Source organism: Salmo salar, chromosome ssa20 (genome assembly GCF_905237065.1).
Source record: "Salmo salar chromosome ssa20, Ssal_v3.1, whole genome shotgun sequence".
In the NCBI taxonomy this organism is placed as follows: domain Eukaryota; kingdom Metazoa; phylum Chordata; class Actinopteri; order Salmoniformes; family Salmonidae; genus Salmo; species Salmo salar.
Genome location: NC_059461.1, coordinates 89,913,781 through 89,931,865, shown reverse-complemented (window position 1 = coordinate 89,931,865; position 18,085 = coordinate 89,913,781). Strand labels below are relative to the sequence as shown.

Sequence of the window (18,085 nt, the reverse complement as noted above, 5' to 3'; positions counted from 1 at the left end):
AAGTTAAAGCTTGGTCGCAAATGGGTCTTCTAAATGGACAATGACCCCAATCATACTTCCAAAGTTGTGGCAAAATGGCTTAAGGACAACAAAGTCAAGGTATTGGATTGGCCATCACAAAGCCCTGACCTCAATCCCATAGGAAATATGTGGGCAGAACTGAAAAAGCGTGTGCGAGCAAGGAGGCCTATAAACCTGACTCAGTTACACCAGCTCTGTCAGGGGGAATGGGCCAAAATTCACCCAGCTAATTGGGCTTGTGGAAGGCTACCCAAAACGTTTGACCCAAGTTAAACAATTTAAAGGCAGTGCTACAAAATACTAATTGAGTGTATGTAAACTTCTGACCCACTGGGAATGTGATGAAAGCAACAAAAGCTGAAATAAATCATTCTCTCTACTATTATTCTGACATTTTCTCATTCTTAAAATAAAGTGGTGATCCTAAGACAAGGGAATTTGTACTAGGATTAAGTGTCAAGAATTGTGAAAAACTGAGTTTAAATGTATTTGGCTAAGGTGTATGTAAACTTCTGACTTCAACTGTATATATATTTTTTTGTTTTCAGAACATTAACCATGTGTAGGTAGATACGTGTGTAGGTAGATGTGGATAGATAGATACAAATTATTTGTTGCAAGTTGGGGATTCTTTAGTAAATGTTATTTTTCAGCTAGTAACCCATCCTGCTACGCTTGTGAAAACCTAATAAACCTTTTCCCCTTTCCACGTTAAAGATTACAATTGATAAAGTGTTTTTAGCCACAATCGGCGCCAACCCCAAATTAATACATTTGGGCACTGTCGATAGCGTGCTGGACTTTGGGCTAGAATGTTGAGGGTTCGAAAGTCTGCTCCCTGCTTGTTTCATTATATTATTATGCCTGTCTCAGAGCAAATAGCCTGGATTGTTGCTCCCATCTCGTTCCTGCTCTCTTACATGTGTCATTCTCCAGTGGCTCGCTTGTGGGTGTTCTGGCAGGATGTACTGTTTTTTATTCTGTCTGTATGAATTACAAATCAGCCTTTACTTCAATCATGTTTCCAGTCTATTGCATAGTTACAATGTGTAATCATTGATGTCCCAGGAGCAGGAGTGGTAAACACTGTTGAAGTGTATAATTGTAATACATACATGCAGACACAGCGTCATTCAAAGAATGGAGTTTGATACACCTGGTTTTGGATAAGACTGGAAAAAAAATTTGCTAAATGCGAATTTTGTAAATTAACTTTATGACCAAAACATATGCACAATTGTTTGTCTCTACGTTAACTAACATATTCCTCTCAATTGTAAATTTTTTGCTTGACTCGTTATGACGTTATAATTACTTAAATTAGCTTCCACCATAATGTTTTGTCAGCCATCTTTGCTGAAGAAAGTCACCAGGGACGGGTGGCTCGCGTCAAATTCATCATTTGTCATCATTTGGAACCACTCGATATGATTGGTCATATAAAAACCTTGGGACTCAAATGCATAATGAGTGCTCTAACTCCCCCTTGTGGTAGTCTGGCGCAATGAAGCTGTGACGCTGGGTACCTCCATGTCTCGCTGTGTGGAAACTCGTAACTTTTAAAGGAGGAACCACTGTATGTGATAGTGTCTCACCTCCAGAGCATTGCAGATGGACTGGACAGCACTGACGGAGGAGCTGTGAGAAGGACCAAACACCGCCCCGACACCCAGAGCCAACTGGTCACAGGCTGGGAGAGGGACAGTAGAGAGGGACTGTTATTTTCTGCATCTCAAATGGCTCCATATTACCTTCAGAAAGTATTCACACCCCTTGACTTTTTCCACATTTTATTGTTTTACAGCCTGAATTTTAAATGGATAAAATTTAGATTTTCATTCACTGGCAAACACACAATGCCCAATGATGGCAAAGTGGAATTGTTTTTCCTTTTTTTTTTTTATTAATAAAAGCAACAAAAAAAGTTGAAATGTCTTGTTAAGTATTCAACCCCTAAATAAGATCAGGAGTAGAAATTAGCTTAAAACAAGTCACATAATAAGTTGCATGGCGTCAGTCTGTGCAATAAACATTATTTTTTTGAATGACATCCTCATCTCTGTACCCCACACATACAATTATCTATAAGCTTCCTCAGTCGAGCAGTGCATTTCAAACACAGATTCAACAACAAAGACCAGGGAGATTTTCCAATGCCTCGCAAAGATGGGCACCTATTGGTAGATGAAAAATACATTTCAAAACATTGAATATTCCTTTGAGCATGGTGAAGTTATTAATTACACTTTGGATGGTGTATCAATACACCCAGTCACTACAAAGATACCGGCGTCCTTCCTAACTCAGTTGCCGGAGAGGAAGGAAACCGGTCAGGGATTTCACCATGAGGCCAATGGTGACTGTAAAACAGTTGCAGAGTTTAGTGGTTGTGATAGAGCTAAGCACAGGCTTTCCAACAGGCACTGGGAGACAAATTCCCCTTTCAACAGGTCAATAACCTAGAACACAAGACCAAATATACACTGGAGTTGTTTACCAAGACTATATTGAATGTTCCTGAGAAGAAGGAAACCGCTCAGGGATTTCACCATGAGACCAATTGTAATTTTAAAACAGTTACAGAATTTAATGGCTTTGATGGGAGACAACTGAGGATGGATCAACAACATTGTAGTCACTCAACAATACTAAGCTGACAGAGTGAAAAAAGGAAGCCTGTACAGAATAAAAATATTCCAAAACATGCATCCTGTTTGCAAACAAGGCACTAAAGTAATACTGCAAAAAATGTGGCAAAGCAATTACCTTTTGTCCTGAATTCGAAAGTGTTATGTTTGGGGCAAATCCAATACAACACACTACTGAGTACCACTCTCCATATGTTCAAACATAGTGGTGGCTGCATCATGTTATGGGAATGCTTGAAATCATTAAGGACTGAGGAGTTTTTCAGGATAAAAAGCAACAGAATGAAGCTAAGCGCAGGCAAAATCCTAGAGGAAAACCTGGTTCTGTCTGCTTTCCACCAGACAATGGGAGATGAATTCCCCTTTCAGCAGGACAATAACCTAAAACACAAGGCCAAATATACACTGGAGTTGCTTACCAAGAAGACAGTGAATGTTCCTGAATGGCCGAGTGACAGTTTTGATTTAAATCTACTTGAAAATCGATGGTAAGACCTGACAATGGTGTTCTAGCAATGATCAGGTGCTGACCTGTTGCACCCTCGACAACTGTGATTATTATTATTTGACCCTGCTGGTCACCTATGAACATTTGAACATCTTGGCCATGTTCTGTTATAATCTCCACCCGGCACAGCCAGAAGAGGACTGGCCACCCCTCATAGCCTGGTTCCTCTCTAGGTTTCTTCCTAGGTTCTGGCCTTTCTAGGGAGTTTTTCCTAGCCACCGTGCTTCTACACCTGCATTGTTTGCTGTTTGGGGTTTTAGGCTGGGTTTCTGTACAGCACTTTGTGACATCAGCTGTTGTAAGATGGGCTTTATAAATAAATTGGATTGATTGATTGATTGATCAACAACCAATTTGACAGAGCTTGAAGGATAATGTGCAAATATTGCACAATCCAGGTGTGGAAAGCTTTTAGAGACTAACCCAGAAAGACACACAGCTGTATTGACTGCCAAAGGTGATTCTAACATGTATTGAGTCAGGGGGCTGAATACTTATCTAATCAAGATACTGTTGAAGTCGGAAGTTTACATACACAAAATACATTTAAACCCAGTTTTTCACAATTCCTGACATGTAATCCTAGTAAAAACTTCCCTGTCTTAGGTCAGTTAGGATCACCACTTTATTTTAAGATTGTGAAATGTCAGAATAATAGTAGAGAGAATGATTTATTTTAGATTAAATTTTTTTCATCACATTCCCAGTGGGTCAGAAGTTTACATACACTCAATTAGTATTTGGTAGCATTACCTTTAAATTGTTTAACTTGGGTCAAACGTTTTGGGTAGCCTTCCACAAGCTTCCCACAATAAGTTGGGTGAATTTTGGCCCATTCCCCCTGACAGAGCTGGTGTAACTGAGTCAGGTTTGTAGGCCTCCTTGCTCGCACACGATTTTTCAGTTCTTCCCACAAATTTCCTATGGGATTGAGGTCAAGGCTTTGTGATGGCCACTCCAATACCTTGACTTTGTTGTCCTTAAGCCATTTTGCCACAACTTTGAAAGTATGCTTGGGGTCATTGTCCATTTGGAAGACCCATTTGCGACCAAGATTTAACTTCCTGACTGATGTCTTGAAATGTTGCTTCAATATATCCACATAATTTTCCTACCTCATGATGCCATCTATTTTGTGAAGTGCACCAGTCCCTCCTGCAGCAAAGCACCCCCACAACATGATGCTGCCACCCCCGTGCTTCACTGTTCGGGATGGTGTTCTTCGGCTTGCAAGCCTCCCCCTTTTCCCTCCAAACATAACGATGGTCATTATGGCCAAACAGTTCTATTTTTGTTTTGATCTTTGTCCCCATGTGAAGTTGCAAACCGTAGTCTGGCTTTTATTATGACGGTTTTGGAGCAGTGGCTTCTTCCTTGCTGAGCGACCTTTCAGGTTATGTCTATATAGGACTCATTTTACTGTGGATATAGATACTTTTGTACCTGTTTCCTCCAGCATCTTCACAAGGTCTTTTGCTGTTGTTCTGGGATTGATTTGCACTTTTCGAACCAAAGTACGTTCATCTCTAGGAGACAGAATGTGTATCCTTCCTGAGCTGTATGACGGCTGCGTGGTCCCATGGTGTTTATACTTGCGTACTATTGTTTTTACAGATGAACATGGTACCTTCAGGCATTTGGAAATTGCTCCCAAGGATGAACCAGACTTGTGGAGGTCTACAATTTTTTGGGGCTTATTTCTTTAGATTTTCCCATGATGTCAAGCAAAGAGGCACTGAGTTTGAAGGTAGGCGTTGAAATACATCCACAGGTACACCTCCAATTGACTCAAATTATTTCAATTAGCCTATCAGAAGCTTCTAAAGCCATGACATAATTTTTTGTAATTTTCCAAGCTGTTTAAAGACACAGTCAGCTTAGTGTATGTAAACTTCTGACCCACTGGAATTTTGATACAGTGAATTATAAGTGAAATAATCTGTCTGTAAACAATTGTTGGAAAAATGACTTGTGTCATGCACAAAGTAGATGTCCTAACTGACTTGCGAAAGCTATAGTTTGTTAACAAGAAATTTGTGGAGTGGTTGAAAAATGAGTTTTAATGACCCCAACCTAAGTGTATGTAAACTTCCCACTTCCACTGTACATTACTGCTTTATTTTTCATGACTTTTTACAAATGTTACAATCTTTCTTCCACTTTCACATTACAGACTATTTTATGAATATCGTTGACAAAAAATTACAATTAAATACATTTCTATCCCAATTTGTAACACAACAAAATGTGGAATAAGTAAAGGGTGTGAATACTTTCTGAAGTTACTGCATATAGTGCATTACTTTTGACCAGGGCCCTACGGGGATACAGACAGAGATTTGACCAGGGCCCTAGGGGGATACAGACAGAGATTTGACCAGGGCCCTACGGGGATACAGATAGAGATTTGACCAGGGCCCTACGGGGATACAGACAGAGATTTGACCAGGGCCCTATGGGGATACAGATAGAGATTTGACCAGGGCCCTACGGGGATACAGACAGAGATTTGACCAGGGCCCTATGGGGATACAGATAGAGATTTGACCAGGGCCCTACGGGGATACAGATAGAGATTTGACCAGGGCCCTATGGGGATACAGATAGAGATTTGACCAGGGACCAGGGCCCTACGGGGATACAGACAGAGATTTGACCAGGGCCCTATGAGGATACAGACAGAGATTTGACCAGGGCCCTACGGGGATACAGATAGAGATTTGACCAGGGCCCTACGGGGATACAGATAGAGATTTGACCAGGGCCTATGGGAAATAAGGTGCCACTCGGTATAAAACAATTGACAATGTAAAAATCCAAATAAGAACCATCCTTACCTCTTCTGGAGGCTTCGAAGCTGTCGAAGAGGTTTATTCTCTGGATGTCGTAGGTCAGGGTGGTGTTGGGCATTAAGGTCCGGTTCCTGTTAATGTTTGTCGCAGCAAATTTAAAGGCCAGCTCCTCCACACTAATGGGCTCATTCTCAAGGGTCTCAAAGATACCCCCTGGAGAAACAGCAGAGAAGAGAGAGACAGGGAGGGGTGAAAAATATATCATTATTACAGAAGCAGAAGAAGAAGAAGAAGAATGAGTAGTACGCATTATTTTGTATCATTATCCGTCACTATCATTCCCTTATGCCTTTCTCCAACCTAAAGTTGTGTAATGTGTCGTTTCATCACACAGTGCCACTGAATGACCTATGGAATAGTTCCAGGGGAGATGAATGAGCCAATTGTAAGCTGGGGATGATTAGGAGAACCGTGATGGTATGAGGGCCAGATTGGGAATTTAGCCAGGATACCGGGGTTAAAACCCCTACTCTTACGATAAGTGCCATGGGATCTTTAATGACCACAGAGAGTGAGAACAGACATTTAACGTCCCATCTGAAAAGGTAGAAACCTACACAGGGCAATTAGGGAAACATTTTAGACCAGAGGAAAAGAAGCCTCCTTCTGACCCTCCAACACCACTTCCAGCAGCATCTGGTCTCCCATCCAGGGACCGACCAGGACCAACCCTGCTTAGCTTCAGAAGCAAGCCAGCAGTGGGATGCAGGGTGGTATGCTGCTGGCTATGACTAATGGTAAGATAAGAGGGAGTGAACAACAGATGGAGGACTAATGGTTTGATAAGAGGGAGTGAAACACAGATGGAGGACTAATGGTTTGATAAGCAGGAGGAGTGTACCACAGATGGAGGACTAATGGTTTGATAAGAGGGAGTGAACAACAGATGGAGGACTAATGGTTTGATAAGAGGGAGTGAAACACAGATGGAGGACTAATGGTTTGATAAGCAGGAGGAGTGTACCACAGATGGAGGACTAATGCTTTGATAAGAGGGAGTGAACAACAGATGGAGGACTAATGGTTTGATAAGCAGGAGGACTGTACCACAGATGGAGGACTAATGGTTTGATAAGCAGGAGGAGTGTACCACAGATGGAGGACTAATGGTTTGATAAGAGGGAGTGAACCACAGATGGAGGACTAATGGTTTGATAAGCAGGAGGAGTGTACCACAGATGGAGGACTAATGGTTTGATAAGCAGGGGAGTGTACCACAGATGGAGGACTAATGGTTTGATAAGCAGGAGGAGTGTACCACAGATGGAGGACTAATGGTTTGATAAGCAGGAGGAGTGTACCACAGATGGAGGACTAATGGTTTGATAAGCAGGAGGAGTGTACCACAGATGGAGGACTAATGGTTTGATAAGAGGGAGTGTACCACAGATGGAGGACTAATGGTTTGATAAGCAGGAGGAGTGAAACACAGATGGAGGACTAATGGTTTGATAAGAGGGAGTGAACAACAGATGGAGGACTAATGGTTTGATAAGCAGGAGGAGTGTACCACAGATGGAGGACTAATGGTTTGATAAGCAGGAGGAGTGTACCACAGATGGAGGACTAATGGTTTGATAAGCAGGAGGAGTGAACCACAGATGGAGGACTAATGGTTTGATAAGCAGGAGGAGTGTAACACAGATGGAGGACTAATGGTTTGATAAGCAGGAGGAGTGAACCACAGATGGAGGACTAATGGTTTGATAAGCAGGAGGAGTGTACCACAGATGGAGGACTAATGGTTTGATAAGCAGGAGGAGTGTACCACAGATGGAGGACTAATGGTTTGATAAGAGGGAGTGAACCACAGATGGAGGACTAATGGTTTGATAAGCAGGAGGAGTGTACCACAGATGGAGGACTAATGGTTTGATAAGAGGGAGTGAACAACAGATGGAGGACTAATGGTTTGATAAGAGGGAGTGAACAACAGATGGAGGACTAATGGTTTGATAAGCAGGAGGAGTGAACAACAGATGGAGGACTAATGGTAAGATAAGAGGGAGTGAACAACAGATGGAGGACTAATGGTTTGATAAGCAGGAGGAGTGTACCACAGATGGAGGACTAATGGTTTGATAAGCAGGAGGAGTGAACAACAGATGGAGGACTAATGGTAAGATAAGAGGGAGTGAACAACAGATGGAGGACTAATGGTTTGATAAGCAGGAGGAGTGAACAACAGATGGAGGACTAATGGTTTGATAAGCAGGAGGAGTGTACCACAGATGGAGGACTAATGGTTTGATAAGAGGGAGTGAACAACAGATGGAGGACTAATGGTTTGATAAGCAGGAGGAGTGTACAACAGATGGAGGACTAATGGTATGATAAGCAGGAGGAGTGAACCACAGATGGAGGACTAATGGTTTGATAAGCAGGAGGAGTGTACCACAGATGGAGGACTAATGGTTTGATAAGCAGGAGGAGTGTACCACAGATGGAGGACTAATGGTTTGATAAGCAGGAGGAGTGTACCACAGATGGAGGACTAATGGTTTGATAAGAGGGAGTGAACCACAGATGGAGGACTAATGGTTTGATAAGCAGGAGGAGTGTACCACAGATGGAGGACTAATGGTTTGATAAGCAGGAGGAGTGAACCACAGATGGAGGACTAATGGTTTGATAAGCAGGAGGAGTGAACCACAGATGGAGGACTAATGGTTTGATAAGCAGGAGGAGTGTAACACAGATGGAGGTAAACAATCACGATGCCAAACAACAAACAAACAATTATTGTGACATTCAGAACTCTTCCTCCATTAACATCCTTAATTCTCCAACAGTCAGCTCAATATAAAGTAATGATCTACTCTAACCCAATACCCTGAATTATCCTACTCCTTCACTTCTAACCCAATACCCTGAATTATCCTACTCCTTCACTTCTAACCCAATACCCTGAATTATCCTACTCCTTCACTTCTAACCCAATACCCTGAATTATCCTACTCCTTCACTTCTAACCCAATACCCGGAATTATCCTACTCCTTCACTTCTAACCCAATACCCTGAATTATCCTACTCCTTCACTCCTAACCCAATACCCTGAATTATCCTACTCCTTCACTTCTAACCCAATATCCTGAATTATCCTACTCCTTCACTCCTAACCCAATATCCTGAATTATCCTACTCCTTCACTTCTAACCCAGATAAATTGAGAGAGAGGGAGAGAGAGAGAGAGAGAGAGAGAGAGAGAGAGAGAGAGAGAGAGAGAGAGAGAGAGAGAGAGAGAGAGAGAGAGAGAGAGAGAGAGAGAGAGAGAGATTGAAGGATCAGTGGGTCTGCTTAGTGCTTAGCATGCCAACACAGACAGAAAGAAAGAGAGGGAGGGAGGGCATGGGAGGCTGAGTTCAAACACAACAACTGTTTCCTCTCTTTGGATTCGTTCCAAATGGCACTCTATTGCCTTTATAGTGCACTACCAAGGCCCAAAGTTCCTTTAAACACAATTACGTACGGGCTAGCAGTGTGCCCCCATAAAGGTTTGGTCAAAAGTAGTGCACTATATTGGAAATATAGGTGTTCGATGGGTTTAAGGTCAGGGCTCTGTTCAGGCCAGTCAAGTTCTTCCACATCGACCTCGACAAACCATTTCTGTATGGACCTCGCTTTGTGCATGGGGGTCATTGTCATGCTGAAACAGGAAAGGGCCTTCCCCAAACTGTTGCCAAAGTTGGAAGCACAGAATCGTGTAGAATGTCATTGTATGCTGTAGCGTTACGATTTCCCTTCACTGGAACTAAGGAGCCCCAACCATGAAAAACAGTCCCAGACCATTATTCCTCCTCCACCAAACTTTACAGTTGGCACTATGCATTAGGGCAGGTAGCGATCTCCTGGCATCTGCCAAACCCAGACTCGTCCGTTGGACTGCCAGATGGTAAAGCGTAATTCATCACTCCAGAGAACGTGTTTACACCGCTCCAGAGTCCAATGGCGTTGAGCTTTACACCACTCCAGCGGACGCTTGGCACTGCGCATGGTGATCTTAGGCTTGTGTGCGACTGCTCGGCCATGGAAACCCATTTCATGAAGCTCCAGACGAACAGTTCTTGTGCTGACGTTGCTTCCAGAGGCAGTTTGGAACTCGGTAGTGAGTGTTACAACTGAGGACAGACTATTCGCACTTCAGCACTCGTTCTGTGAGCTTTGTGTGGCCTACCATTAAGCGGTTGTGCCGTTGTTGCTCCTAGACTTTTCCACTTCACAGTAACAGCACTTACAGTTGACCGGAGCAGCTCTAGCAGGGCAGAAATTTGACAAACTGACTTGTTGGAAATGTGGCATCCTGTGACGGTGCCGCGTTGAAAGTCACTGAGCTCTTCAGTACGGCCATTCTACTGCCAATGTTTGTCTATGGAGATTGCGTGGCTGTGTGATCAATTTTATACATCTGTCAGCAACGGGTGTGGCTGAAATCGCTGAATCCACTAATTTGAAGGGGTGTCCAAATACTTTTGTATATACAGCGCATCAACGGCCAATCATTGCTGAATATGAGCTATAACAGCACTGTATTGGGGACTTTGGTGTTACTATAGAAACTGATTGTACAACTGAATGTAGATACATGTGCAACTGTGTTTAGTTTTCCCCTCTCACTTTGGAGACGGTGTCATGTGACCTTCTGACTGTGTATAAAATGAGAGAACTCATGCCAAAGAGTCCTGCTGCAGCTGGTACCATTGATAGATTTGTAAAGGAGAGGAGAGGAGAGGAGAGGAGAGGAGAGGAGAGGAGAGGAGAGGAGAGGAGAGGAGAGGAGAGGAGAGGAGAGGAGAGGAGAGGAGAGGAGAGGAGAGGAGAGGAGAGGAGAGGAGAGGAGAGGAGATGGAAATAAAACCATAACAAATGGTTGTGAAAATGAGCTGAGACCAGAACCTGTCAGGGTTTTATTTAAATTAAACTCACTCATTTCTGGTCTGAATACTGCCAGGTTGGTGGAAGGCATGGGGACAGGAAGGGGGAAGCGAAGGGGGGGTGAGTGAAAGGGTTTAGGGGTTGATGGAGGTTATGTTGTGGGTGCTCCAGCAGAAAAATAAGGCACTAGACAGTAGCACGCCACAGCCACAGCCAGCCACTGCCAGCCACAACCAGCCACAGCCACAGCCACAACCAGCCACAGCCAGCCACAGCCAGCCACAACCAGCCACAGCCACAGCCAGCCACAGCCAGCCACAGCCACAGCCACAGCCAGCCACAGCCACAGCCACAGCCAGCCACAACCACAGCCACAGCCACAACCAGCCACAGCCACAGCCACAACCACAACCAGCCACAACCAGCCACAACCAGCCACAGCCAGCCACAACCAGCCACAGCCACAGCCACAACCAGCCACAGCCAGCCACAGCCAGCCACAACCACAGCCAGCCACAGCCACAGCCACAGCCACAGCCACAACCAGCCACAGCCACAGCCACAGCCACAACCACAACCAGCCACAACCAGCCACAACCAGCCACAACCAGCCACAACCAGCCACAACCAGCCACATCCAGCCACAACCACAACCAGCCACAACCAGCCACAGCCAGCCACAGCCAGCCACAACCAGCCACAGCCAGCCACAGCCACAACCAGCCACAACCAGCCACAACCAGCCACAACCAGCCACAGCCACAACCACAACCAGCCACAACCAGCCACAGCCACAGCCACAGCCACAACCAGCCACAGCCAGCCACAGCCACAGCCACAGCCACAACCAGCCACAGCCAGCCACAGCCACAGCCACAGCCACAGCCACAGCCACAACCAGCCACAGCCAGCCACAGCCAGCCACAGCCAGCCACAACCAGCCACAAACAGCCACAACCAGCCACAACCAGCCACAGCCACAACCAGCCACAACCAGCCACAACCAGCCACAACCAGCCACAGCCACAACCAGCCACAGCCACAGCCACAGCCACAGCCACAACCAGCCACAACCACAGCCACAGCCACAGCCACAACCAGCCACAACCAGCCACAACCAGCCAAAGTCACAACCAGCCACAGCCACAGCCAGCCACAGCCACAGCCAGCCACAGCCAGCCACAGCCACAGCCAGCCACAGCCACTTCCAGCCACAGCCACAGCCAGCCAAAGTCACAACCAGCCACAGCCACAACCAGCCACAACCAGCCACAGCCAGCCACAGCCACAACCAGCCACAACCAGCCACAACCAGCCACAACCACAACCAGCCACAACCAGCCACAACCAGCCACAACCAGCCACAACCACAACCAGCCACAACCAGCCACAGCCACAACCAGCCACAGCCAGCCACAGTCACAACCAGCCACAACCAGCCACAACCAGCCACAACCACAACCAGCCACAACCAGCCACCACCAGCCACAACCAGCCACAGCCACAGTCAGCCACAGCCAGAGCAAGAGCCGTTCAACAAGAGCCATTTAGGCCCCCGAGTGGCACAGTGGTCTAAGACACTGCATCGCAGTGCTAGCTGTGCCACTAGAGATTCTGGGTTCGAGTCCAGGCTCTGTCGCAGCCGACCGGGAGACCCATTGGGCGGCGCACAATTGGCCCAGTGTCATCCTGGTTAGGGGAGGGTTTGGCTGGCAGGGATGTCCTTATCCAATTGCGCAGTAGCGACTCCTGTGGCGAGCTGGGCGCAGTGCACGCTGTGTACGGTGTTTCCTCTGACACATTGGTGCGGCTGGCTTCCGGGTTAAGTGGGAATTGTGTTAAGAAGCAGTGAGGCTCGGCTGTGTTGTGTTTTGGAGGATGCATGGCTCTCGACATTCGCCTCTCCTGAGTCCGTACGGGAGTTGCATCGATGAGACAAGACTGTAACTACCAATTGGATACCATGAAATCAGGGTAAAAAAAAAAGGGTTTTATATCTTTTGCATTCCAAATGACACCCTATTCCCTTTATAGTGCACTACTTTCAATCAGGACATAGGGCTCTGGTCAAAAGTAGTGCCCAACTGTATGTAGGGAATAGGGTGCCATTTGACACGCTGGAAACAGTGTGTTACACCCAGGGTTCAAAGAGCAGAATGCTCTGTAAAACATTAGGACCAGACTAGAGTGAGACTCTGTGTTTTAGGGCACACTATTCCCTTTATAATGCACTACTTTAGACCAGGATCTGTGTAGGTAATTGGGCGTCACTTGGGATGCAATTCTCAGTGTCTTAATCTCTGTTGAGAATGCCTGTGAACGTTCTGGAGTTCTACCGATCTCCTTTCACCATAAACGATCTAAAACATCTGGATCTACAGTCTTAGCATAACTGATAGAGGCAGAAATAAAGCTGTAGGATATATTCAGTACAGTGACGATCACGTTCACAACCAGCCAGACAAAGACACAAAGACAGCCCTGAACATGCTCACACTTGTGCTTTGTTCAATAAAATACTAGAATATGACAGCGGTGTTATGAGACCTGAGAAAACAAATATCTGAATAATATAGACATCATCTCAACGCTATCTTGGAATTAGGTCACGTGATCAGATTAGGAATAGTACTTAATTAGCAAAAAAAAAAATGTAAATGTATGAGCTGAAATGTTACTGAAATTCTCCCATGTTACTGTAATCTCCCATGTTACTGTCATCTCCCATGTTACTGTTACCTCCCATGTTACTGTTACCTCCCATGTTACTGTCACCTCCCATGTTACTGTCGCCTCCCATGTTACTGTTACCTCCCATGTTACTGTCACCTCCCATGCTACTGTCACCTCCCATGTTACTGTCACCTCCCATGTTACTGTCGCCTCCCATGTTACTGTCGCCTCCCATGTTACTGGCACCTCCCATGTTACTGTCACCTCCCATGTTAGTGTTACCTCCCATGTTACTGTTACCACCCATGTTACATGTCGCCTCCCATGTTACTGTCACCTCCCATGTTACTGTTACCTCCCATGTTACTTTTCTCTCCCATGTTACCAGCATCTCCCATGCTACTCCCACCTCCCATGTTACCTCACCTCCCATGCTACTGTCACCTCCCTACTTCACCTCCCGTGCTACTGTCACCGCCAGTGTTACTGTCACCTCCCAACTCCCATGCCAGTTTTTCCTCCCATGCTACTGTCACCTCCTGTGCTACTGTTCCCTCCCATGCTACTGTCACCTCCCATGTTACTGTTACCTCCCATGTTACTGTCACCTCCCATGCTATTGGCACCTCCCATGTTACTGTCACCTCCTGTGCTACTGTGACCTCCCATGCTACTGGGACCTCCCATGCTACTCTTACCTCCCATGTTACTGTGACTTCCCATGCTACTTTCACCTCCCATGCTACTGTGACCTCCCATGCTACTGTCTCCTCCCATGCTACTGTCATCTCCCATGTTACCCATACCTCCCATGTTACTGTCACCTCCAATGCTGCTGTTACCTCCCATGTTACTTTTACCTCCCATGTTACTTTTACCTCCCATGCTACTGGGACCTCCCATGCTACTCTTACCTCCCATGTTACTGTGACCTCCCATGCTACTTTCACCTCCCATGCTACCTGTACCTCCCATGCTACCCTCACCTCCCATGTTACTCCAAACTCCCATGTTACTAACACCTCCCATGTTACTCCTAACTCCCATGTTACTGTCACCTCCGATGCTACTGTCACCTCCCATGCTACTTTCACCTCCCATGTTACTGATACCTCCCATGTTACTGTCACCTCCCATGCTACTTTCACCTCCCATGCTACCCGCACCTCCCATGTTACTCACACCTCCCATGCTACTGTGATCTCCCATGCTACTGTCTTCTCCCATGTTACTGTTACGTCCCATGTTACTGTCAACTTCCATGTTACTGTTACCTCCCATGTTACTGTTACCTCCCATGTTACTGGCACCTCCCATGCTTCTTTTTATAAGAACCATTAATGTGTTGAAAATCCCAAATTGTTTGCATAGTCAATTCTGACACACACACTTATCCCACCAGACATCCCACCAGGGGTCTTTTCACAGTCCCCAAATCCAGAACAAATTCAAGAAAGCGTACAGTATTATATAGAGCCCTTATTGCATGTACCTTCCTTCCATCTCATATTCCTCAAATAAACAGCAAATCTGGTTTCAAAAACAGATAAAGCCACACCTGGCGGCACAACGCCTCTCCCCTATTGGACCTAGATAGTTTGTGTGTATGCATTGATATGTAGGCTACATGTGCCTTCAAAAAAAAATGGATGACAGTAGTTCTGTCCTTGAGCGGTTCTTGTCCATTGATGTTCTGTATTATGTCATTCTGTATTATGTTTCATGTTTTGTGTGGACCCCAGGAAGAGTAGCTGCTGCTTATGTAACAGCTAATGGGGATCCTAATAAAATACCAAATACCAAAATACAATTCGCCTCCCATGTTACTGTCACCTCCAGAGGTGTAAATCAATTGTTTCATCCCAAATGGCACCATATTCCCTTTTTAGTGTACCACTTTGACCAGTGCACTACATAGGGAATAGGGTACATTTTCAGACACACTCAGTGCTTTCAATAATTAGATCCTTACATCAGACTGATTTCATCATGTCAGCTCCACACCTCTACATGTGTTTGCAGATTACATGTCCATCGTTACAATCCACCTGGAAACAGCAGCAACCAGCGGGTCATTGGACTTTCCATGAAAAACTATCTTTTCTGGATTTGCTTGTAAAATGATGATTGATTTTTGATGGGGAACAGCCAGGGTTTTTTATTAGGTAGCGAAGCTACACTCAGCTTCTCTCAGCTTCCCTCAGCCTCACTCAACTTCACTCAGCTTCTCTCAGCTTCTCTCAGCTTCTCTCAGCCTCACTCAGCCTCACTCAACTTCACTCAGCTTCTCTCAGCTTCTCTCAGCTTCTCTCAGCCTCACTCAGCTTCACTCAGCTTCTCTCAGCTTCTCTCAGCTTCACTCAGCTTCTCTCAGCTTCTCTCAGCTTCTCTCAGCTTCACTCAGCTTCACTCAGCTTCTCTCAGCTTCTCTCAGCTTCTCTCAGCTTCACTCAGCTTCACTCAGCTTCTCTCAGCTTCCCTCAGCTTCTCTCAGCTTCACTCAGCTTCACTCAGCTTCTCTCAGCTTCTCTCAGCTTCACTCAGCTTCACTCAGCTTCTCTCAGCTTCTCTCAGCTTCACTCAGCTTCTCTCAGCCTCACTCAGCTTCACTCAGCTTCTCTCAGCTTCACTCAGCTTCTCTCAGCTTCACTCAGCTTCACTCAGCTTCTCTAAGCTTCACTCAGCTTCACTCAGCTTCTCTAAGCTTCACTCAGCTTCTCTAAGCTTCACTCAGCTTCTCTAGGCTTCACTCGGCTTCTCTCGGCTTCACTCGGCTTCACTCGGCTTCTCTCGGCCTCACTCGGCCTCTCTCGGCCCCTCTCGGCCTCACTCGGCCTCCTCTCGGCTTCACTCGGCTTCACTCAGTTTCACTCAGCTTCACTCAGCTTCTCTCAGCCTCTCTCCGCCTCACTCAGCTTCTCTCAGCCTCTCTCAGCTTCTCTCAGCCTCACTCAGCTTCTCTCAGCTCCACTCAGCTTCTCTAAGATTCTCTAAGCTTCTCTCAGCTTCACTCAGCTTCTCTCAGCTTCTCTCAGCTTCTCTCAGCCCCACTCAGCCTCACTCAGCCTCACTCAGCCTCTCTCAGCCTCACTCAGCTTCTCTCAGCTTCACTCAGCTTCACTCAGCTTCTCTCAGCTTCTCTCAGCTTCACTCAGCTTCTCTCAGCCTCTCTCAGCCTCACTCAGCTTCTCTCAGCTCCACTTAGCCTCACTCAGCTTCACTCAGCTTCTCTCAGCTTCTCTCAGCTTCTCTCAGCTCCACTTAGCCTCACTCAGCTTCACTCAGCTTCTCTCAGCTTCACTCAGCTTCTCTCAGCTTCTCTCAGCCTCACTTAGCCTCACTCAGCTTCTCTCAGCTTCTCTGAGAAAGCCTTGTCCTGGCTCCCCAGTCACCGAATGCGTCCCAAATGGCACTCTATTCCATAATGCACTGCTTTTGACCAGAGCCCTAAACCTACTGTTTAGTAAAAACGTAAGCAGTAAGCAACAAATATCAACATACTGCTCATCCATACTGAGAAGGCGTCATCGAATGCGTAGCTGTTGTTGAACACGCCTGGGTGTGAAAAAAAAACGATTCATGATATGAGTATGACATCCTGGCATTTAAACTATAGGTCTACTTGATTTTGCAAAATTTCATATAATATAAAACAAAACATTTTTCGCATACTCAAACGACCTACTATTTAGGACTTAAGTATGGGTATTTGGACACGGCCAAGGTCTCCTTCAAAAAACTAAGGTAGTGAAATAAAGTTACTAGCTTTAAGTAGGTCTGACTTTTCCTACTGTATTTTCCATTTAGTTTCTGTATAAAATAGGAGGATAGCCTTTAAAAAAAAGTACATCCTTTAAAAATGTGTATTGTTGAAGCGTTTTCATATGAGTCTTGGTTCATCAGAATCTGTAACAGCAAGGTTTCCAGAGTAAACGCTATAGCTGTGTTCCAATACTCATACTAACGGTACTATTTGTGACGTGAATTGAGTATATAGTATGCTTATTGGTCATAGTATGGATATAGTTAGTATGCCAAAAGTCTAAAGTCTAGGGAATGCATTCCAAATGGCACCTTATTCCCTATTTAGTGCACTACTTTTGACCAGAACCCTATTCCCTATTTAGTGCACTACTTTTGACCAAGACCCTATTCCCTATTTAGTGCACTACTTTTGACCAAGACCCATAGGGCTATTTGGGATGCAATCATCTGTAACAGAAACGCTACCACACCAAGAGAGAACAACTGATAAATGTATCAATAAAATCTGTATAATTACAATGACCACAAAATACTTTCTTCCCCAATTGAATCCAGCTTAATCCTAGTCCTCTCTAATATCTACATATAAATACAGGTACTGCAGCTACAGGAAGATGCTGTTTTTGAGGTTGTTGTTGTTTCGAACCATTATACACACACACACACACACACACACACACACACACACACACACACACACACACACACACACACACACACACACACACACACACACACACACACA

At 45.4% G+C, this 18,085-nt stretch overlaps 1 protein-coding gene across 2 annotated transcripts in view; it reads right to left on the bottom strand.

Moving 5' to 3' along the window:
• The window catches only part of LOC106581501 (glutamate receptor ionotropic, kainate 1), a 134,671-nt gene that overhangs the window by 78,568 nt on the left and 38,018 nt on the right, over positions 1-18,085 (bottom strand). For both annotated transcript variants that reach the window (XM_045704105.1, XM_045704106.1), the window contains exons 2-3: positions 6,015-6,182; positions 1,617-1,711 (exon numbers count right to left, since the gene is read on the bottom strand). In XM_045704105.1, coding sequence (XP_045560061.1) covers positions 1,617-1,711; positions 6,015-6,182 — 263 coding nt within the window. The remainder of the gene's footprint in view (positions 1-1,616; positions 1,712-6,014; positions 6,183-18,085) is intronic.